This window comes from Pagrus pagrus (assembly GCF_965226575.1).
Source record: "Pagrus pagrus genome assembly, chromosome: 4".
Classification (NCBI taxonomy): Eukaryota; Metazoa; Chordata; class Actinopteri; order Spariformes; family Sparidae; genus Pagrus; species Pagrus pagrus.
In genome coordinates this window covers 24,208,973-24,236,726 of record NC_140188.1, presented here as the reverse complement: position 1 = coordinate 24,236,726, position 27,754 = coordinate 24,208,973, and the positions used below count along the sequence as shown (strand labels likewise).

General features: G+C 41.7%; 1 protein-coding gene across 5 annotated transcripts in view; it reads right to left on the bottom strand.

Annotated features, from left to right (window-relative positions):
• rap1gap2a (RAP1 GTPase activating protein 2a) overlaps nt 1–25,744 on the bottom strand; it is a 93,758-nt gene extending 68,014 nt beyond the window's left edge. For 4 of the 5 annotated variants that reach the window (XM_084351335.1, XM_084351336.1, XM_084351338.1 and 1 more), the window contains exons 1-2: nt 12,720–12,827; nt 9,079–9,114 (exon numbers count right to left, since the gene is read on the bottom strand). In XM_084351335.1, the coding sequence (XP_084207461.1) occupies nt 9,079–9,114; nt 12,720–12,763 (80 nt within the window). In that variant the 5' untranslated portion in view covers nt 12,764–12,827. Of the gene's footprint in view, nt 1–9,078; nt 9,115–12,719; nt 12,828–25,618 lie in introns of those variants that run through there. The other variant, XM_084351330.1, reaches the window with a different exon arrangement.
• Nucleotides 25,745–27,754: the final 2,010 nt, after the last annotated feature.

Genomic DNA, 27,754 nt, shown 5'->3' with positions numbered 1-27,754 from the left:
TCTTATTATTTTTTTGCTTTGGACAGGCATGTTAATAACACTGTCTTTGCAAGAGCTGTGTTCCCACAGGGAAATGCAAGGAGGGGGTAAAGTTGACAAGTTGTCTATTTCTGTCTCCAAGCCAGGGAAATTAATGGAAAATAAGGAGCGAGGAAGGAGAAAAGAAGCAGAAGTCACATTTTGAAGTCGTTTTCATTGATCAAAAACCAACCACCGAGATCCTTTGTCCTCCAGCTTTCCCTTGAATACAGTACCTGATTCAGCCTTCATCCCCTCAACAATTACATCAGATTTAACCTTGTTTCCAGGCAGAGGCTCCTGTCCCTACCTGGTCGTCGGCCAGCAGCAGCCACCTGATCATCCTTTAATGAAGCTGTCTCTCAGCGACACATCTATTAACCTCGAGGCATCTTGTTAATTCCTTTGAATAAAAGAATCCAAGGGCAAGAATGAAAGAGGACCTACCCTGCAGACTGGGTCATTACACAGGGCTCAAAGTGTAGGTGTCATGTTACCAGTCATATTATATTGTCCCCTATGTATCCCTACACACACACACACACACACCACGTGTCGATCCATGAGGCGTAAACACAGAGTAATATGAACTTGCTTTGGCATTACAAGTCACATTATCTTTCCAGTGGTCATGTTTGATGCACTGACAATGAAGTCTGGCTGCAAGGCGAGACAACCAGGGCCTATCACCATGGTAATGAACCATAGTGGACCATCCCTTATGATCATCAGTTCTCGCTGCCATGGCAACAGCCTTGGCTCCCTATAGGCTGCTACATTGAGTATAGCTGAAAAAAACAAGGCTCACTTGTCTTGCAGAGGTAACCTGTAGATGCAGGCCTACTGTATGTCAAGTGACATTTAAGATGGAGGTTTGCAGTACTGCATTTGCAGAACTGTGTGTGTTTTCCACCTGGTTTATACGTGATTTTTTTTTTATGGGTGGTAAAGACACAGGCAGGATTAAGATAAAAATATGACTGCAATCAAAAAAAAATTCTTTGAATTGTCGAAATGAATTGACTTGAATCTTTTGGTGCAACTAGGAGATACGAGTGTAAATGGATTTCACTATGAATGCCAGTCATGTAGAGCTGTTCCCTGCATCAGCTTCAACAGGTGGACATGTTACTGTAACAGGTGGGTCAGAGCTTCACTATGACTGAGCTGCACACATGAAAATAGAGCAACTGCTCACTCTAGTGATGGTTTTTCTTCACTTCAGCCGCCCTCATTGCAGTGCACGCAGAGGCAGTCTTTGGGACAAACACATGTCGCCAGCTCCCCCTTGTGGTCACAGCAGAAATAGCTGAAAGTGTGTGGACTGGACTACGCCATAGAAGACAGTGCACGAAGACAATCCATGAGCAGAAAGAGTCAAGTCAATGCATTTAAATAAATGCAGATATAGTTACAGGGCTGTAATCAGCTGCAATTTAGAAGGTTAGAGTTTCAATTTCATTTAGAAATAGGTTTCAAAATAAAAGAAATGGTTGCAAGTCATGTAGTAATAATGCTGTTATAAATGAAATTGTACTCTGAATCTTAACTTTGTTGGAATTGGAGGTGTGAGAGCAGAGGAAGTGCGAAATCCTCTCCTGAGCTCTTGAGGATGGGTGGAGTCCCACCACTTCCCACATCACATTGCTACAAGTGTCTCCGCAACCTTGTGGTCTTGGTTTCTGTACCCTTTTCTCACACACACTTGTGCAGCCGCCCGTAGACAGAGAGACAGAAAGTCACACACGAGGCCAGAGGTTGTATTGTTTGAAACGGGGAACTGAAACTTTCTTATGAGGAGTGACTCAATCCCACTGCAGCTTTGTTCATGTATGTGACTATCTGTGGTTACACTGAACCCTGGTTCCTAAATTAATCATAGCTGAGCATCATACTCACCCTGGGCAGTTTTATATTAGATAAAAACAGCCAATTCTGTCCTCCATTACGATTACCTCTCCTTCCTCTCTTCTTCTGCTGCCAGGCTGATATTACATTAGGTAACAGACTGTAACTGTGTGCACTGCATCAACAACTGCGTCCAATAAGAAAAACACAATAAAGCTGTCAGCTCATTAAGGCCGCATACAGCCTCCCTGTGACTAATCATTGCTTCTTCTCCCCCCATCACAGAGCAAGGCCTTGAGCTTTAATAAGCCATCACCCAAAGTAAATACGAAACCAGCAGACATTTGGTCTCGTGTTTGTTCGGTGGTCACAACTCGCCACTGTTCCCCGCAATATAGAAGGCGCAACAGGAGATAGAGTAAATGCCAGGCTCCAGAAATAGCAGCAGCCCATTTGCTCTTTTCCATGATGCTGCCAGACAGATAACATTTACACCTGGCCCCCAAAAAAACTAGGCTAGACAACGATAAGAGGAGGGGAGGCACCTCCTCTCCTTATCATGCCCCGCTACTCTAGAGGGTCTTTGTTCAAGATTGCTGTCACTCATCCTGCCTGTCAGTCCACCAAAAAATACAAAAATGGTGGATGAAACCCTCTTGTATGCACAAAATGGGGCAGAGTAAAATGTGATACTGGCACAGTCCTAAAAAGGATCCTAAACTCGAAATCTAGAAATGAAACGCTACTGGACTATAAATCAGCACCATCCACCCAGCAGCCTGATTCTTGGAAAGCAGAGAGGAGAACGCCACAGGTGCCTGTAGCTGCACATCACAGCGCTGCGAGCAGTGTGTCAGAGCGGACAACGCTCTCAGATGTGAGCAGCTGCTCTGTTTGAACTGAGTAGAGAATGGCAGAGGTGAGGGGGGAGAGAAGAAGACACGAGAGGAGGGGCTGAGGAGGATGGAAATAATGTATGACAAGTATCAACGTCTAATTAGCAGCAGCTGGCTGCCCTCTCTCTCTCTCTCTCTCTCTCTCTCTCTCTCTCTCACACACATACACACATGCATGTCAACAACAGTGGAAGCAGGCAGAGAGCTGGCCAGATTGAAAATCCAGAGGGTAAAACAATCTGTGGTGGAGCCCGAGAAACAAAATACACCAGTAATTTGTTTTGGTATTTACGCTGTGGAAATGAACCTAAAGCCCTCTTACATCACGTAAATGATACCAGCCAGAAGGACATGCAGCTCACAGGACACCAGCAGCTCTTACAAGATAAACTGGGACCTAGATAGAGACGCACAGCTGTAATAGCTTATAGAAAAAGGTTGATTTCATCCTCCAGCCTGATGCCAATCAGGTCATTTCATATCACGGAACAGAGCTAATCTGTATCTGAGGCTGTGATGAACAACGCTCCCTGACAAGCTTTATGATGGAGCCATCAAATATCCTGAGGAAACACATACAACACACTGCAACAATAATGTTTTATTACTCTGGTCTCATCCGCACACTGTCTGCTCTACTCCATTCAGATTGGCGTCACTGTCGTCAACTTGGTAAACTCGGTCCTCTCCTCTCTCTACTGCAACATACACGTAAATGTCAATTAAACATAAGACAGCCATACCTAATAATACTAGTAGATAAAGATAGTGCTACATGAAACTGTCACCTCTTAGAAAACTGACAAAGCAGTAAAACAATCCATAACATTGCATGACCTCAATCAAAGTGGGATAAGTAGCTCCCTCCACTGACATCACACAGGAGCATAAATACAGTGTGCAATAAATATCTAAAAACTTACATTTCAGTGACAAAGTTATGACATTTTGTTGCAAAATTCTGCGATCTCCTCTAAAATGCATGTTAATGTATTAAATGTAATCAAATCACAGATCAGAGTGATTATTACATATGCCATTCATTCGTTTTTGGTCATTTGTGTGCATACAGCAAGCAAAATCTGAGAAGTTTGCAAGCAGGTGTACGTCTTAGCTTGGAAAGAAGCTCATCTAGAGACAAACTTTGGGTTTCATGTAACACCTTAGCAGCTGATAACAGAAAATAAAAGACAGGAGACTCATTTCAATTACAAGTATGGAGACACACGACAGACAGCAGTTACTCACCACAGTTTGCGGGGCATCGTCACACTCTATTAAGAAACAGATCAGGTTCAACCTCTCCCCTTCTCTCTCTCTCTCTCTCTCTCTGCTCTATTATCCCTGTCTGTCCACTTATAATATTCATTCACCCTCACCAGCACTTCAAGACAAAACACACAAACAGATGCATGTGTTTGCACACACAAACACACACACACACACACACAGGTTTGATTATGCAGTTATTAATGAGGCGATGGGAGCATGGTGAAGGTGGAGAGATCTCTTTGTAGTAACCATGTGCAGAGGAGAGGCAGAAACACTGGGGATTAATGACAGCGGAGGGAGGAGAGAGGAGACAAAGTTGGAGCGAGGGAGGAATAACAAGAGGGCAGGCTGGACAGAAAAACCCTCACACCTGCTGCTCTGCAGCCGCAAACTTTGATGTCAGACATCAATCTCATGTCTTTGTTCCCTTGACCTTCCTTTTCCCTTTTTCACCTTTCCCCCATTTTTACACTGCTCTTACTTTGTGGCATTATTCTCCTTTATATTCCTCGTTGTGCGGTTTCATTCCCAGAGTCAACAGAGAAAGCTTGGAGTCGTAAATTAGGAACATGACAGGAAAAACATCAGCATTCATGCAGCAAGTGTGAGGCCTGAGTTAGACAAATTAAGACTATTGTAAATGATGAATGCAATAGAAAGGTGAGGTGAGATATTTGTCTTTTTGTCTTCCTATTCTGCCTTCCTCTAAGCCAGATGTTTTTCTTCAAAACATTATTTCACGGACGATAAACTCCCTTCTCTATTAGTCCATCCTCCATTTTACAACAGATTCTAACTGGGAGCAAATATAAGTTTGGGTTGCCACATATTAATCCTTATATCTAACACCTGGATCAGACACTCACACGTGCGTGCATGCATGCATGCACGAACACACACACACACACACACACACGTCGATGTTATTCAGCGTCTGGGCAGAGTCACGACTCACTCATTCATATTCAGAGCCACTCCAGAGCAGACCGTCTAATGACACCTGGCCAGGGAGCGAGGGAGACTCTAGATGTGTTTGTGCGTGTAACTGTTCATGTGCATGAGATCGGCGTTGACAGACAGTCCTACAGACAGAAAGTATTTTACATGACTCATACTAACCTTGTTTTTTTCTTTACGGCTGAAACGAAGTGTTTTCATGTTCGTCGTGGCCTCTGGAGCCCCTGTCCTGCATTTTAATCCTCTGTCTTTTACAGATATTCATGTACATCTGAAATATACTTACATCTTAAAACTTAATCTTCATATTGTTAGCCTTCTTTACTGTAGAAATCCAAGACAATTACTTCATTTGAAAGGCGTTAAAACAAACTCCTAGTTCATGATGAACCAGTGGCGGACTCAGGATTTACCCAGAAGTTTACAAAAACTTCCAGGTAAAAAACCCTGCACCACGCACTAGCTTCTTTCTAGCACTTACTTCTAAGTGTATACTTTTTAAATCAACTAAAATGCATGTCTGTCATATCTCAGTTACAACAACACTAACTCATTTCACCTATTGGGCCACAGACCACTGCTTGAGTTTACCCCAAAATAGCAGCTAGTCCAAGATGTCAATTTTGGGCAGATTTGGTTTATCAAGGACGCTAACAAAGCAACACAGCACATCAAATAAGCATAGCAGAAACATACGAACATGAAATAGGTCAGACCACTGTTTGACAATGTGTCTATAAATGTTACAGGTGTCAGGGTGAGGTTATATCTTAGGACCCAAATAAAGATACAAACACAGGAGGCAGGAAATGGGGGAAAGAAAAGCGAGCTTTATTAACAAAAACCAAGGGATCCTAGACCCACAAGAAAACAAGACAAAATGCAAAGTAGCAACTAAAAGGCTCAAAAAGCAAAGTGCAAAGAAAAAGCAAAGTTCAAATCAAAACGAGAAGTAGGAAACCAAAAACATACCAAACGGGAGACAACAGGAACAGACAGACTGACGGAGCAACAGGGGACATCACAGACAGAGGCTGACAGATGACTGAGCGAACAGACAAAGACAAGAGGGAGGACAAAGACTATAAACAGACACACTAATGACAAGACGAAGAACAGGTGAGGAGAGTGAGGAGGGAAGAGGGCAGGTGAGGTAACGAGGGGAAAAACACAGAGGGAAGAACAAACAGGAGAAATGGAAAAGGAAGAAGAAACACACCAGGGCCTGATTTCAAAATAAAACACAACAAAAGACACTGATTCATACCAACAGGTACGTCTGACAAATTACAACAGAGAATGTAAATATTAAACCCCCCATAACTGCTTAATAGAGCTCTCTGGCTCTTGGAAGGAACCATGCATTACTCCTTGAGAAATCAACAAAAATGCTGAAAATCACCCTAGCAATGTTAATTGGGTCTATTTTGGGCCGAGACCCATCCTCCATCTAAGTTTCATGGAAATGCTGTTCAGTTGTATTTCTGTTATCCTGCTGACAAACCAACCAACCCGGGCGCACAAACAAATTAGCTAATTTCACCTGTCTATGCAAAGCAAATCAACCAAATCAGCTGACAGTTGTTCTACCCTGAAGTGGCTGTTGATAGCGCAAGTGCAGTCAGCATCCCGAGCAAGCATCGTGGGCCAAAACAGCATCATGTTGACAGATGAGGTAAGAAAAGTAACACTGTTTACTCCCCACCGTTGTTAGCCTGAGAACCAGATGAATCTGCAATTCCTAATCTAAGTCAACAGTAAAGTGCAGTTTCAACAGGTGGCACCATTATTGTATATGCAGAGCCTGAAAAGTAGCAAAGGTGGCAGGTGAGATATGAAGACAGGACATGGGACAACACCAAAGCTTGCTGTTTAAAGGATCAGTGTAATTGACTCAAAAGTGAGTGTGCTCAGCAGAATGGGGTTTGGGGTTTAGATACAGATGGAGACAAACACACTGAAGCCCTTCACCTCCCATCTCTACGGCAACCTCCGTTAGCCGGTGGTTTGTTTCAACAAAGAGAAGCTCCTCACACACAATGACAGAAAGAACATCACATGAAGCAGGTACACGAACTGAGCAAATGATATTCACGTTCGCTCTCCACTCCAATACAGAATTAATTTGGCCAAGTAGCTGTAACACATTCAATCATAATCAAATGATCATTGCACAAGGTGATTTTCATTTCACCTCAGTGTCTCTCTCAACTTGCAAAACCAGGCCACAAATCAAAATGCACATCTGTCAAAACCCGCACTGTTAACTTCTCCTTTTACAGCCCTGAAACATAAAGGAGACTCATAATTATCTGTTGAACATCTTCAGTTCTTGTTTCCAAAACAAAGACAGCCAAAGTGAGAGTGAACAATGGCACCTGTCCAATGAATCTAACATCAACAAGCAAGCGGTGGAGCAACGTGGGGCAGCTATTAAACAGAATGCTGTGGTTGCTGTTGTAATCGCCAGAATAAATGTAAGCAGAGTATGTTTCTACAAAACCACAGGTAAGTTAGGACGTTATGATTGTTCATGTTGGAACTTTACGTTTGTTCAGATTGAATTCTCTATGTATCTCTCATCACAATGCTGTGCTTATGCTCTGGTAAGGTTTAGGTACAAAAACAACATGGTTTGGCTTAAAATACCTGTTTTGGTTGCCACAAACACGGCTCGAGGGTTCCTTAAAAATATCCAGTAGTGTCACGCTTACAAATGTTTAAATATCATGGTCCCTCGTCAAAAATATCAAGTGGTTTACTTCTGCATGCACGAACTGCAGTTTTGTCGCCTTGTCGCCTGTGTCAACACCACCTTCCTCTCATCGTCCCAATATGAGAGTCAGAGATTAAACATGTTATGTTTTGTACGAATGTGGATATGGTACAGTACAACGCCTACAACACATATGTATGGACGTGTCTGTGGTTTGCAGAAACGTCACTTGGCGAGTGGGCTGGGTTATGACAGGTCATGTTTTAAAGACAAATTACTATCCGGCAGAAACAGATCATAAACCAGTTATATGGGATGAAATCTAGAGATCCTCAGCCAGACAAAAAAACGTATGTGAAGGCGTTGTTTTTAGATACATTTAAATTAACAAGGTTAATTAGGTTTCGATTTCTATTTCTCTCCCGTCACATCACTGTACTTATGCTCTGGTTAGGTTTAGGCACAGAAACCACCAGGTTAGGGTTGGGAAAACATCATGGTTTGGCTTGAAATACCTGTTTTGGTCGCCAAAAATACTCCACAGGTCTCCTGCTTTTGATGAAACAAAAACGGATAGAAATATCCCCAGGTGTCCTTAAAAATATATACACTGATGTGACTCAAACTGCAGTTGGCCATTTGGCAACCTTGTTAGCTGTAATAACGCCATTTCCACCTGATGTAAAAGTCAGCATATAAGCATTTAACGTGAACATGAAAAGCCACGTTTGCTAACCATCAGTCTTGCTGTGAGTGCAAGGCAGCGCATTACATTTTGAAAAAAACGTGCGGGTCATGAAAGGAAATTACACTCTTAGTCACATTCACATCTGTGAGCCACCATACAACCACTGACTTCAACTACAAACTGACCATCTCCACTCAAGCAGCAAGTTTCAGGGAAATGGCAGTGAGGCGTAAACAGGAAACAATAAACCAGCACAGAACACAGCATCAAAAGTACAGAAGACAGGAATGAGTTGAGCTGAGTTCCACTTGTACTGTGAAAAAGACTTTCTCTGAGCTCGGCATCAGCAGGAGTGTGTATTGTATTGTGTGCTGCTCAGTGAAAAGAATAATGCCCATAGCTCTTCAGTGAATCAATCATGGAGGTTAATAAGTCAATAAGCGTGATGGAAAACAAGAGTAAATAGAGTCTAGCTTGAAATAGGCTTTTAAAAGTTACTTACGATGTGGCCGAAGCCGCAATCTCAGTCTTCCCGTGTGAGCAGTGTGACACATCAGTGCTTCCAGGAGCACATTCATTGACTGACTAACCAGGATTAGATTATTAACTAGTTATTGAGATAAGATTTTATCATTTTAGAAGCAAGAAGATGTCCAAAAACAAGGATTTCAAGAAGAACTTACCGGGCCTTCAGTGCAGACAAAGTGGACTTGTCAATCCTGGAGAAAGAGAGAGAGACAGAGAGAGACAGAGAGATTATTGATCACTAATACAAATTGCTCAAAAGCAGCAGTTCAATTCTCTGCTGTAAGTGCTCTTATTTTACAGCGTGAGCACCGCAAGAAATGCAAATCACGATGGTGAGAGGAAGATGCATGACTTCATCTCTGCACGGTAGAGTACAGCGGGTCCCCTGGGTGCCCTGGCATTTGCAAGAATGGCCGTTAATGTGCGCTTGCGTCTCCTGTCCTGCTGGCATTCACTTTGATGTGGAAAGTCTTTACCGACTATGAACTGAAGCATACAATAGGTGTGAAACAAAACATTTCTAAGGTGGGCGACGCACATTTTTTCCCTACATGCTTTGTGATTGGTGCAGCAGAGCTAACTTGTTGATGAAGGTCAATATAGATTTAATTATATTCCGTTCATGCAGAGTAGGTAGAGGCCTGAGTGAGCACAGTACTGACTAGTATCAGTGGCAGAGAGCAGAGCACAGCTTCACGACAGCTAACTTGTTTTACCAAGGGTACATTTCCAAAAGCTGCTCAGACCGGTTATGAGAGGTCTCAGTGTTCATAAGGGATTTATTCATGCTTCACTACATTCTGTTCATACTAAAAACACAGAGCCCAGTCAGAGGATGTATCATTAACAGCTTTTGACTTCAGTTGCTATTTACTGCTGATAATAGAGGAGGGTGTTCAAGTACTCATGTATGTAAGTGTGTTGAGTTTGTGCACACATGCGTGTGCACGCTCAGTGCTCCTTTATCTCGCATGCCTCTCCAAGGAAGATGTTATGACGTTAAATCTTTAATCCCATTAATTTGGAGACCGAGCGGTGCCAAATCTATGTCATGCACATACACCCACTCATGTTAGACACAAACACGTACAAACACAGCGTACTAACACACAGTGCAAACTATTTTTACTCCACCTTCACCCAACCTGACTGCTTTAAATATAATTTGAATTTTTTCCACAGTTTTTGAATGATATCAACAACAGCGTTGTCGTCACACTGATGTTTTGTTGTTTGTTACTAACCAGATATTCAAATGCCAGGATAATTCAGGTCCATGTTGAGCTGGTGTAGCTGTTAATGTAGCTGCAGGCAACTATGTTGTTTATTGATCCTCAATTCACAGGAGTACAGTGAAATTAAACAATAAACCTACTCCCTGTGGGTGTCTCACATTTTGTGACACCTTCATGTGCCACTGGTATCTGATCCTGCACAACGACAAATGTGAGCCTCTTTTATACTATGATGGAGCTGAACTCTGTACCATCGCTGGATTCATCTCTGAGCAGAAGATGCAACACCCACCTTATGTCTGATTCACCAAACAAATGACATCAAAATGCGTAAGCTTTATTCATCCCACATCCTGGAGATGAGGAGAATACTACAATTGACTCTGTGTGTGTGTGTGCGTGTGTGTGTGTTTGTGTGTGTACATTAATCACATTGGGGACAGATCTGTGTGTCCAGATGGGACAGGATTTATTACAAAATTTGAACAGCGCTTTCGCCGCTGATATACAACAACAATTTCTTTTCCTCTACCAGATGCATCAGACATCATCTGATGCATTTTTAAGAAAAACATCCTCCCTGCTTGAGATTTGGTGCTGCATTCACTGATGTATCTTTAAGCAGGTACTCAAATAGCTCTCCATCTGAACCAGCCGTCCATGCATTCATGTCTGTGTTTGTCTGTGGCCATGTGTTCAAATTTCAGAAATTGACCAGATAGCTTGAGGAATAAAAGAAATACAATGTTCAACATCAACAACAAGGCTGAGTAAAAGCCTAAAGCCACACTACTACTAGCTACATGAGCTATAGTGATGTCAAAAAATGACATTAATCATAACAACGGTTGGATATTGTCAGGCAGGTATTTCCGTTCATGCAGGCACAGAACGTACAAGCTTGTTGGCTGCCAGCTGTAGCCTTTGTGTTGTGTTCAAGTGCAGCTTTTTGGTCGAGACACAGGAGACGTGAGGTGATGCAACAGTCTGCCTTTGACGCAGCTACTGTAGTTCTTTGATGTTAGTTTGCTGTGTCAGGGCCTTAAGGCCAACGGATAGTGGGACAGCAGCATGTAATGGTTTCGAGTGTACCCTCACCGGGCTGTTTCCTCACTTAAGACAGCTGAGTGAAAAAGAAAAATGTTCATTATTCCCTCACATGGTATCTGTTAATCCACTGGACTTGTCCTGCATTTTCTTTCAGGGATGTATGGATTAGATTGCCTGCAGAACTGATAACACCCAATGGGATGATTACACATTTTTAATGCAGCCTTCTTGGGGGAAAAAAGGTATTTTTGTGTCTGAGATAATCATCCCCTATCGGTCCCTATTTTCTAAGAAGAAGAAGATTTTATTGTCTAACACGCTAAAGTTTCCTGCAGCGCGACAGTTTTTTCTAGAAGGCAGTCTTTCATTTTTGCACTTACGCTGTTGTGTCATGAATATTTTTGTCTCCAGTCACACAACATCCCAAAGTGTTGCTGAGCTGATCCCTCCAGCACTTATATATTGCACTTCAATTCTGCTGGAGGAGCCACAGGAGACAGATTTAACAAAAAATGGTCATAAACAAAGCGACAGAAGTCGAGTGTAGGTTAAACCCCAGACACACTTGATGCTACAATTCCCATAATGCAACTCAGGGTTATTTTTTCTTATGTTTAAATCTCATTCAAAGCCAGAGAAAAGTTAATACAGCTGTTTTCGCAGGGCAAATACCTCTCATGACGAGTAAACTGAACCTCGAGTAAAATCAGTGTGCTCCCAAGAAATAATGTATTTTTCTGAAAAACGTTCTGCTCTGTTTTGTTGTCAGCACTGTTTTAAAAACAATACCCACTGATTAACCCCGTTAGATGTAATGTGCACCTCAGCTTTGACTGTTTCAGGTTATCTCAGCCTGTCTGGCAGGACGTGCCGCTTCAACCCAGCTGGGAAGGTTAAGTGCTCTGAAGCAGCGCTTCAGTGTCAGAATGACAACCAGCAGGGGAGCCAGCACAAAAACACTCCATCCGAGTGTGTCAGCGCATTCAGCGCTAAATGGGCTCCCTGGCAGCTTCTTCAGCGCTGCATCATGGGAACTCTTCTCAGCCAATAGAGCAGGAGAACCTAACTGGCGAGAGCTGTGTCCACAGTCCCACAACAGGACGGCAAAAACAACAACAGAGAGCAGGCAGAGACAAAGCAGCCTGTTGATTGTAATTCCTCCCTGAGCGGAGACAGCACAGAGTGAAACTGTACACACCACACACACACACACACACACACACACACACACACACACACACACACACACACACACACACACACACATACACATGGCTATCAAAAACAGGACAAAGTGTCAGAGGTGTGACACAGAGGAGCGCCCTCGGCCCTCCACCCATCCTTCCTTTTTAGAAAAAAAGTTCACATGTCTACCACACACACCCATTTCACCACACACACCCGTTTCAGCGTGCAGAATGCATCATTCAAACTCAGCAATCATAAAGTGCACGACACGAGCATGTGTACACACTAAATAAACGTTAGCATTCAATGAAAAGCCAACTTACCACCCAAATCCTCCAAAAGACACGCTTCTCCTCCTCCTCATCATTTTGCCAGACTGAACTTCTCAGCAGTCTCAGGCTTTCTCCTCTGGGAAGTGTGTGCTCTGCTGTCAGTCTCTCTCTCTCTCTATACTGTCTATACTTGCACTTTGTGTCTCTCTGACCCTACCTCCCTCCCTCCCTCTCTCTCTCTCTTCTCTCTCTCTCTCGCCTCTATTTGCCGTCTTTTTTCTTTCTTTTGTCTCGTTCTCTTCTTCTCTGCCACCCGCCTCCTCCAAATAGCTGTCGTTTTCCACTTTGCCACTTGACCAGGCAAATACTGTCCCGAAACACTACTTGCTCTTTGGCTTTCACAGGCTGTTAAACACAAATGCAGGTACACTGAGGTACACACACATATTTCAGTTCAGCAGAGGGAGGAGCGCTGTGAGGAGGGGCCACCCTCTCCAAGCTTTGTGTTTGTTTCCAACACACACACTCACAATGCACAGCAGATGCATTACAATAAAAATGTAAAATTGGAAGTAAAATACACCTGAGGTCATGTTTTTCAGCAAAATTGTTAAAATCCTAACAATTCATTTTGATGTGGGTTGTGTAGCTTGAAGGTCCTGAGTCATGAAATCTGTTCAAACTACACTGTGGGAGTCGGCCAGATGCACAGCAGCAACGACATACAGTGTGATATTTAAGCTATTAAAGGAAAGGGAGGAGCTGAACAGCCGTGCAGTCAGACTGCGGTGTATACATAGAAACGTCCCGTGTTGCGACCAAAGGGAGTGTCCTTCCTGACACCCTTCCTCCTCGCTCCAGATTTGACAGGTCTCGCTCTCAAGAGTTCACATTCACACAGCTAATGTACTGAAAGAACTCAAGAGGTTTCAGAAAGCTTGTGTGATGGCTGCATCAAGCTGTTTGGGGTCAATAACGTGCTGGTAGCCCCCACATTGACCCCCCCACCTCATAGCTACTGCCCTCTGTATTGTGTGTGTATCCTGTCAAATCCAATACTCTTCAAGTGCAGCAAACAGCAAGATACAGACTGCAGTTTCATTATACACCCAGAGAACAACAAGGACAACAAAAATGATTTTTACACTAACTCGGGTATAGCATATAAAATGGCCGCATTTATGTTCACTTTTGTTGATTGCCTCTATAACAAATAAAATAAAACAAACAAATAAATACTAACATAGGTGTTCCTGCAGTCATGTTTCCCTCCTGTGTCCCCAGCCGGATTTTCTCTCCACAACCACCTCACATCATCCTTGTTGGTACTGCCCTGTTCCCAGTGTGTCTCCACCTACACCCCATCCCCTTGTTAGTTTAGTTTGTATTTAAGCCTGTCCCTGTTCCTCGGCCCTTGTGTGTCTCCTGTGTTCTTGGTTTCTTCCTTGTGGTTTTAGGTTTGTCCTCAGTTTCTGTGTTACTTGAGTATTTTCCTTAGCCTGCCTTTTTATTGTTCGCCTTTTTGGATTTTTCAGATTTTGGACAATCGGCTCATTAAAGCCTGCTTTTTGTTCTACTGCCTGCCTGTGCCTGTCTGCATCTGGGTCCTCATCATTTTGCAAACCGTGACACATGACACATGACCAGACTGTCAAAAGTCAAAGCAAAACACAGCAAGTTGTGTTACCTCAGCACCCGAAATGTATCACAATTCTTCAGAGTCTTTACATGGACTTAAAAAAGTAGAGCGTCACAGAGTAACGTATGACAAACTCAGTTCAAGGATGGGACTGTGCAACAGCTGACATTTCAGCCTCCAAACTGGTCAATCACCTGTGTAAATGAACTGAAATACATGCAACGAAAAGTCACCCACAGTCAGTTTGTAATAAAATTTGACCAAATAGATAAAATCACATAAAATTGCACAGATGATATTGCACATATATCCATATTTACAGGGTCCGTTTTACACAGTATGTTAAGTCTAACATACTGTTGGACAAGTTGTAGTCACATGACCCCTCCATACAGGTATTTGTATTGTGGTCACTTTGCTTCATGTCTGAAGAAGGGTTTGGGACCGAAATATCACATGTGGAGGTAATAATCATTCACAGGAGCATTTATCTTATGCGTGGACTCTGTTTTGTATTTTTGAGTATTCTTGGTTCTGTCCAGCACCTAGTGTTTAAAATCTTTGGATGTGTACGATGCTACAAATGTTTTTTGCAGTTGCCCACTGTGCCTGGCTGGTAACACATCTTTGAATTCAATACAGCCCTGTGATACAGTACGGCCTAATGACCACCAAAGAGCTCAACACCACTCAGACAAAGGTAGTGTTTACTTCTTTTACAGGCTTTTGTGTTGAATTCAATTGTGTGGTTTTCTTTTTTTTCACAACCTGTGTGAACTGGAGCTCGAAGGCAAATAAAAGCCCTGAAAGCACAGAATAAAAGAAACCAATGTCCTGGGGAGGGTCTGGGTTTCATTTTCAACATTAAAGCTGAACTCGTGTCTTTCAGTCTTTGAATAGAAGATCGATTTGCATTCACATGAAATCATATTAGTCACATTAATCCAAGAAAACCCAACAAGCAAATCTGAAGCCTGTTCACAGTGATCACAGTCAAGAGCTCTCACAATGAAATATTATCAATGTACTCTTACTCCCTGTCTTTCTATATGGCTGGTGACTGGATATGCTCTCCAGTCCATATCACTATCATGGGGAGATTATACTACACTGATTAAAAGCAATAAAACGCTCTACTAGCATAATGTGGTCTACGTGTCTGCGGGTCTGTGTGTGTGCACACACACAAAGATGAGTCAGTCTGCATCTGTACTTATCATAATTAGAGATGAAAAAGAAGAGCATGTACAATGAGCTTTCCAGCACAGAAGATACTGCACTTCAATAAAACTTGAAAAAACGGCTGACAGTGACACTTGTGATTGCAGAGCTCACTCTCCCTCTAGTGGTTTAAAGATGTCCTGTGAGAATGAAGACAGCTTCAGTAACAGTTTCCATGAAAGTCAGACACGTAGATGGAAAATAGCAGGAAAAAAGGGCATGTTATGCTCAGTTAGCAAGCAAGACACCTGACAGTAGACAATACATTAATACTGAGTAACAATGGCATCCAAAATTAAAATGGTTTGTAATGTTTTTCACCACATAATTAAGAGAATAAAGATATTTTATGCCTAAATAAACAAACTCTCTTTGTTTCCATGACTGAATAAACAAACTGACCTTGAAGGACAACACAATTTCATACTGTTTCTCTTTTTGTTTATATGTGGCGGACCCTGCCATCTCTCTAGCACCAAACAGTCTTCCTTGGACCTTGTTTTCCACTGAGAACAGCTTGTTTATTCAGTTATGGAAAAAATAAATATTTGATTTGTATTATGACCTCGTTAATGTTGTAAATATTAAAATTCTGAGTTTGAATTACTTCTACAAGAGTACGTAGTGCCCCTTTAAAGGAGACAAAGGCAGAAACAGAGCTAAAAGTAGAGTGAATTTTGGTGTCTGAAGAAACTTCAGATTAATTCTAATGTTGCTCCGTATCTGCTGTGTAAAAAAGCAACTATTTGCTAACATGTTAGCTATCAACTTGATGATGATAATATGTCAAGTGGCCAAAATAATCAATCAACATTAATATTGGTTTAAATGAACTGAAACTTTCTTTTCTTTTCTTTTGTCTTTTCTTTAGTGTGTGTCCATTCTAAGAGAAATACAGCACCATGGCTTTCATTTGACTCTGCCATGTGTCGTATTTTAGCTACACTGAACCCTTGTTCTTAAAGATTAGAAAATAACACTCATGATTGCTTTATTGATTACCGTTATAAATGTCTCGGCCTTGTTTGTGTGAAATCATTTTTCTTACTTACTGACCGTAACATTAACCGTGACCCTGAAAGGCAATTACTATGTTGATAACACCATATAGATGGTGTGTCCAGCACAAAGTCTATACACAGAATTATAGTTTTTATACATGTTTTATCTCAGAGTATAACATTGTTGCAGGAAAGAGATGCAGTGAATGTGCACTGCACATGCTCAGTGAGCCAGACAGTAGCTCTTTGTTTCTGGCTTTGATGATTTTCCATCAGATCATCTTCCTCTAGTTTAAAGTTACATAAATTCATGATGCATGTACAGAATGATATGTGTATTTGACCTTGCTGCTACCAACATGTACTGTAGTCACATGTTGTGACGAGGACATTTATTTCTACAGTTGCAGCCAGTTACTGAGCAGTAAAACTGCAGCAGGTTCAGTTTCTCACTCAACTTTGAAGAATATTGTCAACTGACACATGGATTGCTTTCAGAGTCTGGAGTCCTGTCCTCATGTCTCCTCAATGTTTCAAGTAAAGATCATCAACAACATACTTACATGTGAAACTTGCAATCACACCACCATCACATTTTCTGTTACAGCGAATGATGTCAGCAGGTCGCCACAGTGTCATTTCCTCTGATACTTACTGAACACCGCGATGAGCATTTTAACCATAAAACAGCATTGCTGCATGTTAATGTTGATATTAGCAGTTTAACTCAGGGTAAAGCTTGATGACATCTGGCTCTCTCAGACTCAGGACTGTAACTATCAAGACTAAAGTTTAGATGTTCCTGCTCGGATGTGAACTAATACACACTGACAGCACAGGTCGCACTTTGTCATGCCCACATGGTGTTTTTTTGTTGTAGCTTAATCATAGTTAAAGCATGGTGTCCCTACGTAGGTGGACCAGCTGGACACAATCTGTGTAATAGACCACTGTGTCATTTGTTGTCTAAAAATGTCTTTAATCAGTGTCAGATGTGCAGCTGTATATCAGCATAGGTAAATGATTTACCTGGTGGGGTGCAGAGGGGAGACAGACATGAAGAGCAAATGCCAAATTGCGCAAGAGCAAAATTAAACTGGGACCTAACTGAGTTATCTTGTTTCTGCAACACGCGGAGCACTTTAAACCTGCAATATCTGATTATTTTGGCCACTTGGGGCGGCAGATACAAGTCAGCAACACATTGACTTATCAACACTTTTTAAGTTGATATTGCAAACTTGTCTGTCCACTCTGTTTTTGGTCTCTACCAACTCCTGAGGAAGATATCTGACTCTTTGAAGTATGTGTACTTAAAAGAGTCATTTCCTGTTTCCTGTTTCCATTTCCTGTTTTATTTTGTAGTTTCATCCTCATTTGTCACGTTTCACTTCCCACTTCTGTGCGCCTTTGTCGCTTGCCTTTTTGAATTTTGTGTTTTTGTACTTGGACTTTCAGCTTCACTCTAAATTTAGCTTTTGTTTTTAATCTGCCCGCCTCCGTATCTGCATTTGGACCATTTAGCTGCTGAATGCTCCATTGTGTTCACCAGCTAGTTGCTAACTTTGTCAGTGTCCTGTCTGGCGCTGATCAGGTAGTGTCCAGTAGTTTTTTAGTGCTCTGGATCAAAACAGTCAAGTTGCAGGCTGGAGTTAAACAGTGTGCTAACGTTTACTATAATATCTCAATAAAGCGGGCTGCAGATTTATATAACTCTCTGTAGGTTTATTACCACGAGTTACAACTTATCATTATCATATTGCCTCATTGTTTGCACATTGTCATTTTATAGACTACATTGTTGTTATAAAAATACGGATTAAAGCCACTTTAAGTATCACTGAGCATCACAGCTTGAGCAGAGTCCACGAGATGAACAGAACAGAGAGGGTCAAATGGGTTTTAGACAGCAGCCGTTACAGTCTTTGTGCTAAGTCAAACTAATTGGCTTTCGGCTATCGTCACATTTAATAACATATAAGGAGAGTGGTATCGATCTCTGCGCCAGAAATAAAATTAAATGTCAAACTTTGCTTTATGTTTTACAAAGGGAGAATTTATTACAGGGCTCTTCTACAAGACTTTATTATATTCTATATATAAGTGTGTTTTTGTCAGATTAGATCAACACTTTAAATTTCCATTTACCAGCATTTTGAGTTAACAAAAGCACGTTTTACTCTAACAGCAATGCGTCTTTCTAAAACATGAACAGTTGCACAGTAACTTGTTGTTACAGTTTTTTTAGAGACTATTTATCCAGCAGAAAGTAGTTCCAATGAAAACTGTTCATGTCGGGGTCTGTTGACATTATTTCTGTGAAGATATTTTACTGTTAAATCTGTTTTTTTTTGTGCTACTGCTGACTGATCACAATCGCAATTAAAATACGTATACCATACCATGTATATGCTTTGGACCCCAGGAAGAATAGCGGATGCTGTGCAGATGCTAATGGGGATCTCAATAAACATAAACATAAAAATACACAATAACTAACTTGACAAGCCTTACACATGATAAAAACAACAAGCATGTGTTCACACTCAGCATGTGAACATTTCCCCAATCAGATGGAGACCTAGATACATGAGCCATGCATTCACACCATTTGGCCGTGAAGTCCCAGCAAGCCGTTAACTACCGTCAGACTAATCTGTGTAAATTAGGTGGCGAGGGTGAGGTCATCTGACATGATGGCTAAGGAAATACATGCAGAAGACCTAATATGGGCACTTCAATATTCACTATTTATTTATAGTCAGTCATCACATGATTGAACAGTGTTACTGCACATCACAGATTTTCCTCACAACGTGCAGGCCTGCTTTGAATACAACAACTCCTGATTTACAATGTTGATGTCTTCAGATTCAGTCTCATAAATCTGTTATGCAGACTTTATGCAGGGTATTCTAGTTGAAATTAATGCACTATCTTCTCACAGAACATTTTCGAAACATCAATAATTCACCTTCCTTTGTTCAATCTCAACCTTTTCTCTCTCCCCCAGTCTAGTTTTCTTAATTTTCCTTCAGTCCCTCGTCTCATTCTCAATAACTTTCTCCCTGCCACCCATTTCCAGTGAGACTCCACCAGAGACGTGATGTTTCCATCTTTATTACTTTTGTTCCCTCTTCGCTGCCTCTCCCTTCCTCCGCCTCTCTCCCCACCATGTAATAAGGTATTTAGTCATTAGATGGATTCCCAGGGAGTGATATGTGCCCAGATAGACATGAGAGACCTTTCTCTTTTCCTTCATCTGTCTCTCCCTCCCTCCCTTCTGTTTCTCTAATAGGTTACTTAGTCATATGAGGTTTTCCAGGAGGGGTGCTGATTTAGAGACTGTGCTGATGCTCTGCTTTAATGGCTCCTGCCTCAACCACATCCATCACCATCTATTATAACACACACACACACACACACACACACACAGAGAGATACTCACATGCACAGATACTCACATGCACCAGAGGCACCACACCTACGTATTGAATGACAGCCAAACAATATTTCCAAACGCATCCTGGCATTTCTTTTAATGTGCTTTACCTGCTTTAAAATGATTTTAGCTGCAAACCATTGACTTCAGAGTGAGGCTCTAGATCAGGAGGATGCTTGCAGTTAATGAGTTAATCATGGTCACAACAGATTCTTTCTAATTAACTGAGGATAATTATCTCTTTATCCTTAGATAACTGGTTGATAGTTGTGCGTGTCCCTCCACTCATGACGGCGAAGGTCAAAAGAGATTCATTCATCATATTTGAAGTTATGATGCAAGCCGACATGGTAACCACTGATTCCTCTGATTAAACCAAAATTAATTTAAAAGTGCATTGTTATATGATGACTATGAGATAATTCAATTGAAAAACAGGCGACATCTTGAGCTAATCACGTAATCAAGCTGATGTTGAGATAAGAAAACATTTATTAAAGATTTGCGACCAGGCTTCTGTATACGTGTTTGTAAACACCACATGGACTGATGAAGGAAATCTCATCCGTCTGCTGCTCTGACCAGGATAAAACAAAAATGATTCAGCCTGTACGCACAGACACAAATAAAAATGCACAGAAATATGAAGGAACACACTGCAACACCCCTTTGATGTGAACTGTGAGAAGCTCTTGTTCTCTGCAAGTACATATAGTTGATAAGAGGCATATTAAGGACTTGTGAATCATTTTGTCCTTCCTGCACATTTTCACAAAGGGGAGGAGGATGTAAATATTTTGGATCAAAGACATATTCAGTGGTTCTTGTTGTTATTCCAGTTGTGAAAATTGACATGATTTTGAAGGCCGACGTATTCAGATCCAGAAAAACTATTAATACTACACTACTGTCATACTCCATCACAAGTAAAAGTTACCTTGTGGATCTTTAAATATCACCATGGAGCAGTTTTAAAATCATTTAATGTTTATTTTTGTGAAAGTGCACATGAAATGAAGAAGACTGCACGCAAATTAATCCACAGCTAATCAAGAGCCAAGTTTAGCTTGTTTTTACCATCGTCATCTTTTGTCCACAGAGGGCGCCAGAATTTAAAAAAAAAATTCCTTGTAGCAGCTTTAAGTAGTACACATACTTCAAAATTATGCGTTATGAGTTAATGGTGCACTGCTGCAAGTTTGTCAAAACATAATTTATTGTTATTAAACGAGAGGTTTATAGTGTTTTGCTCTGATGTTACCGTCTGTAGTGATGTGACTAATAAAGGGAAATCAACTGAAAAAGTATTTTATTCAACAGATAGTAAAACAATCATCATCTAGTCAGTTTTATTTCAATATTAGGTTCTCCTCTAGCTGCGACCATGGGGGCTGTCAATCTTCCTTGGGTACGGGAAAGTGCATAGCAATATGTAGATATACATTTTTCATACATACATTTGTGCATTCCTTTACTCATTCTTTCATTTCCATCTCTCCTTCGTCACCCTTCATAATCCTCAGTCTATCACTCTTCACACTCTCCTCGTTTCCATCCTATTTTTATTTTCCTACGTCGTCGTCCCCCCCATCGCTCTTCTCTCTGTTGGTGGATTTTAGTGAAAGTGACAGCGAGCCCACCCATATACCCATTCTTTCAGATCACACAAACAAGTGAGAGTACACAGCCATACACACAATCAAAGACAACTAAAGATAGAAACAGATAGCACTGCATGCGCGCTCTCATGTACATTCATGCACCCAAATTAACAAGCTGTGACATGAGCACACACACACACACACACTGCACGTCCTCCACCCACGGCCTCCACGGTGCCTTCAGTCCTACTCTCTCCATTGCTCACTCTTGCAGACGACATTGATCAGAGAAAAAACCTCATTTCATTCACATATTTCCCCTTCGCTGCAGCTCTGGCTGTCGATGAAGGGCAAAGCACAGACCCAAGATCCACCCTTCCCCCCTCCACACACATACACACAATGAGAAACACACACAGGGGTAACTGCAAACGCTAATCCCACACAAAAACAATTTAATCAGGTGCGTTCTGAGAGCATGGCAATTTCCTCACACCACTTGATTTTCCACTTAATGGGAACAGGCACATATAAACACAAGCTGCGGAAGTTTAAAGTAAATCCCCTCTGCAGCGGCGGGGAGTCATGGTTCACCGTATTAAAGTTTGCATTGATCTCATCACAAAAGTAGGTGAGGGAACACTGAGGCAGGTTAATGAAGAGGAAAAGGTTGATTTGGTTTGGAAGCAGTTAGAGCCAAAGAAACAGAAAAGTATCGGCGGAAGTGAACAAAAGTTTGGAAAGGCGTGCGTGACGATCTACAAAAGGAGATGAGGCACCATCCAAGCTGTGACTGGAAATGAGCCTTAATGACCGTGGAAGCACATGTGACGGAGGTGGGAGCGAGAAAGGAGGTGGGAGAGAAAACGGGAAGTGAAGAGTGTTGGCAGACTGTGGGCGGATTAATGAAAGATGGTTAATGACGAGCAAAGGAAGGAGCGGCGAGGTGTGAGGACGGGAAGACAGGAAGCTGTGCGCAGTCTTCTCTGAGTAGGATTTGACTTTTATCAAATCTCAAGTGCCCTATTCAAGTCATAATAGGGACAGAAGAGATGAGACAGAGCATGGGCACGATGACAAAATTTCACCCAGATAGATTAAAGAGATGAAGATAACTGCAAAAACATAAAAGAACAGGGAGATTCCTGACTCTGCTGGACAGTTTTTCTGCTGTGTTTGCACAAGTGTTGACACTGGCAGCATTAATCATCATAAGAATGCATGAGTGGACAATATGTGCATGTGTATATCTGTGTGCATGCGCCTGCACATTTAAGTAACTGGGACAAATCCTGAATTCACTCCACCTGAGAGGGGCAGATTAGCCACCATCTATTTTGAGCTGGGATCAGCAGCGGATGCAGAGAGCTGCCGACAGGACCAGCCGTCCACTCCACACAGCACGTCTGTGATTTGTCAAGCCTCTTAGTCTGGACTGCTGTGTCAACAGTCTCTTTTTGCCTCTGTGGTTGATATCGGGACTATTTATTCATATCTTTCATTGCGCCGTGTCTGCGCTGCACTTTTATTCTACTCTCTAATCTGTCTCATTCTATTTAAGATTTTTTATCTTCATTTAATGTAATAATAACTGTTTAATGGTGCTACAGTGTGTAAAGTATGTATGCCATGATATGAGCATGATAGGAGCTCCTAGGCGAAATAAATTCTCTAAAGACAGCAGTGTTTGTGGTAAAGCAACTACACCCTGCCTTACAAATTGTTCACTGCTCTATCAGAGCCGATGGTAAAAAGGGCGTAGGTTTAGACATATTAGAGACATATTAAGCATCTAATAAATCTTTATTTATGTAAAGGAAAACACAAATTTAAGGTTCCAGGTGAAAATTTGAAATTTCATGGAATAAGAAGCAGTAAGGCAGGTCATCAAAATAGAAGTCTTTCTGTTTTTATTAGGTGGGGACAAATTTAAAAAATATTCATAAATGTGCCTTTGAGCAAAAGTTTACCCACATTTTTACACCAATAAACTGAATACACATTTCTAAAAAAGACAGATCAGTCAATTCAGAAAGTCGGTGAACTGGCTTGGTAATGTCCAGCTATACCTACGTAAATCTTGTAAGCATTTGCTAACGTTAGCCACCATAAGCTATCGCTTGTAACAGACCAAATAAACCTGTTGGCAAAACCCAAGAGTGTCCGTACTGACAGTATGCTCTCACCTCAACTCATCAAACAAGGCGACTTGATCAGTGGCCTTAAGCTTCAAACTATGACGCTCCAACTACCCCTCTAGCATCTGTTTCGGACGTGGAGGGCCCCACGGTCAAGTTAGTAATAATATACAACATTCAGACTTTCTGAATAAAGCTTGCAGACAAACAGTTCACATATTACCCATTATGACTTCATGAATCTTATAAATGGTTGCGGTTTGGTTTGGTTTAGGCAGAAAAAATCTACTTGGTTAGGTTTAGGTGAAGATCACACTTTGGGTTAAAATAACTAAGTTTCGTAACTTACACTGACGTAAGTTCTGTAAGTGACTTAACTCATGTCCCGTCTGACAGAAGTATGTCACTTACGTCATGTTAGGTTATTTACAGATGTTAACTTGTTTACTGAACATAACTTAAAACTAATCAGTCTTGACCCATCCAACCACTCCAACCATCCCATGACTTTATTTGCTCTTTATACTGAAGAGGGGCGCTTCAAGGAGTGATGACAGAAGGGTACCTGCGGTGTTATACTTAGAAGCGTAAGGCCACTGACCCAGCTGCTGTATTTGATGCATCGGGACTGAGAACAGCCTCGGATTGAACAAGGGTGCATTTTTTCCTCATAGATTCAACCTTTAAATTGCAGGAGGAAGAATGTGTTTGCTTTGTTCTTCCTTTTGACAAAAATCTCATAATCTCATTTTAAAGCCTGCCAATCGAACAGAAGGAACTTTTCTGCAGGAATAATCGATGTACGTCACACTTTTTCAAGCACTGCTAGAAGATCTCCCCTGGAGTAAGGACTTGATCAATGCCTTCATCTCTTGCTAGATGTCTTAAGATGTTTAATGTCTGCTATTACCACGCGCGCAGGGCTTCCTCTGGGAATCAGCATCATAAATCAAATAACATCTCTCTGCCTCCCACTGCTTCTCCCTCTGCACTGCATACAGTATAGGGACCACATTTCCTCAGGGGCACTTTGGTTTACACATATTACACACTCACCATGTACTGTACATGCACGGGAACATCAATGAATGCCCACTGGCGCACACACATGCTGGAAAATTCATGCATGCATGACGACATTTACCCACCGGCTCACACGGAGTTCAGAACACTCACATTTCACATATTATCCACATGCACATACTCTTCTCCTTCTCTTAACAATACTGATAATAACTAAAAACGATAGAAGTGTTCTTGTTTTCACTTCTGCGTGTGGTATCTGTTGCTCGCCCTGAGTTTCCTCCTCCAGTGTTTTGAGTTGGATTTATGAAAATATTAAGAAACACTGCTCCTACCCACCCACGCACATATGCAGAAACCTAACTTCATGCCCCCACTCACCATCCCCCTGCAAATCAAACGCACACAACATCATGTCATAGACCGCCAGAGATTGTAGCACCATAATCAGACGCTGCAGCACCGTTGCAGCATTACTCGAAAGACAATTTGTGTGCCACCGGGCTTCAACTGGCTGTCTCACAACAGGTACACAAACACACACAAACACATGCAAAAAATAATAAATAAATACACACACACACACACAACACATACACATAAGGGAATATTTTCCTCAAGTGTAGGAAAATTCAGAAAGAGAAGAACCATGTAAAAAGAAGCACACTTCACTTGACTGTGTTTGCATGGAGATCGCACAGTGACACACATAACCTGCAACTCAAACAGGCTGCCTACTCCAGCTGAGGAGTTCTCACACAAATCAGCACACACACACACACGCTCTTCAGTCATTTTTCTTTCAGTTAGCTGTTGTCAGCAGCCAACAGCAGCAACATCTGTGCTGTGCTTCTGCCCCACAGGGAACAAGTGTGGATGCCTTACCTCGACTCCCCTGCAGATCCTTTACAAGCTGGGGTGAACATCTCGCAGCCAGTGGATGGTGCAGCATTAGCAGTAGACCAGCTGCCAGAGCAGGAGTGAATGTGTGTGAGAGAGAAGGAGGCGAGAGAGAGAGAGAGAGAGAGAGGGAAGGGGGAGAGGGAGTGCATACAGGGGGAGGGTACAGCGATAAAGCGCAGTGTAGGGCAGAATTATGAGATGAGAGACGGCGAGAAAACGTGTGTCTGTGTATGTGTAAGCATGGGAGATGGCGTTGCCATGGAGAGGGCTACGCCTAAACTCCTTCAAAGCATTTTAAGACTGAGCGAGTAAAAGAGAGAAAAAGTCAGGCTGTTAAAAAAGCAAGCAGGATATTTCAGCAGAATTACAGCGACAAAGGCAGAAAAGGCTGAATAAAGGATCAAAGGAGATAGAGCAGGAAATTAATAAGGGAAGAGGAGGAGGGAGGGGTGAGGGCACTGAAAAGTTAAAAGACCATGACCCCCGGGGGGAAGATGAGCACTTGACTCATCATCAGTGCTGACAGCAGAACCACACTGGCCTCGACGTAGGTCAGATACAGATACATAGTCCAAGACCTACATAACACACGAGACAGAGCAGATGCTGCACATCTGCATCTGGATAATCTTCACTTGAATCACTTTGAAAGAAATTAACTTAATTGTTCAAGGATTAAATGTTTATTTTGCCAATGAAAATCTCCCTGCGTGACTAAGTCAGAAATTGTACTGGGTGAAGTAAGGTATTAAAGTTTATTTCACCTCATGTTTAGTCACAGTCACTCTATGAGCCTCTCTGAAGTTATAGCAACAAGCGACCAAAAGAAACAAAATGTTATCTCAGGTAACCTGGGGATTTCTCTGGGTTTGAACATTGTTGGAAACACAAAAAAAATGTAAATACACAACTCAACAAAATTAATTAAAAAGTTCTGGTTGTTTTTAGAAATGTCAAAGTGACTCCAGAGCCTGCTGTTGTAAAAAACTTTGCTAGTGTGTGCATTTGTTTTGAAAGCGAGTGACAGAGAGACCACAGGATCGATTGCAATGAGGCATTAATATTAACTATATGAAAATAGCAGGATTTACATACTGCCTCATTACTTATGTGGACTAGGTAATGGTAGATGTCACTTTCCAATTACAGTTAGCCGCTAAGGTATACAAGAACATTTTAGTCGTTCGCTAGCTTTCACTTGATATAGCGCTCTTGCCTTACCTAGCTAGTTAGCTGTTTCTCTGTGAACAGTTACATTCATGCAATGCAAAGAACAGGAAAATCTCTGTAAGCTCTGTAAATGTAAAACTTAACATGAATCAAACTTTAAATCATTACCCCATCTGTGATTGTTGATCTCTGAGTCATGTCTGACAGGCTGTTTAATAGTGCGTTTACCACCACAGTTTGTGCGAGTTTTACCGTGGGATCATTTGTGTTATGTTGCACACAGTGTTCATTCACCCCAAACAGCCAGATTACTTTACTGTTGTATGCTAGCGAGCAACGCCGACGGTGTTTGTGTCTGTGTGTTTAAATTCAGGTCAACTCTCACAAGATTTAACACTTACTCTGGTTCTCTCTCTTTTCTCTTTCTCCTCTCACCTCTGTAATGTTACGTCCACGTTGTAAAGTACATTTACCCTCCAGCTCCAGCTGGCAGCCAACATTACAGACCATAAACACCTCGGTGGATCGCTTCTGCAGTCAGGTCGATAAACAGTGGTGAGGATAAATCCACTTTTTAGTCCTAAAATTAGAAAGTAATCTCTGAGCTATCGCAGTCAGTAAATGGCTGCGGATCAGTGACTCGGGTCTTTATTCTTCCAGAAGGTCTAGCTCTGCAGAAATGACATTTTGTGCATTTAAAACAGCCAAATTAACGACTTATGTGGTTTTTGTTTTTTACATATTTATTTGGTTCATTGACAAGTGAAACCAGACACAAATTGTGTAAAGCTCCTTTTAGACTAGCTGAATTGGCAGGATTAGTGTCAATATTGTAGTGCCAGCTCTGGTTTGTTGATACTAATGGGAGATGGTTGACTGGGAGATATTGTCGCTGTAAGAAATTCCCAGTATCACAGACTTAGACGTTCATGTACATGATATCCAGAG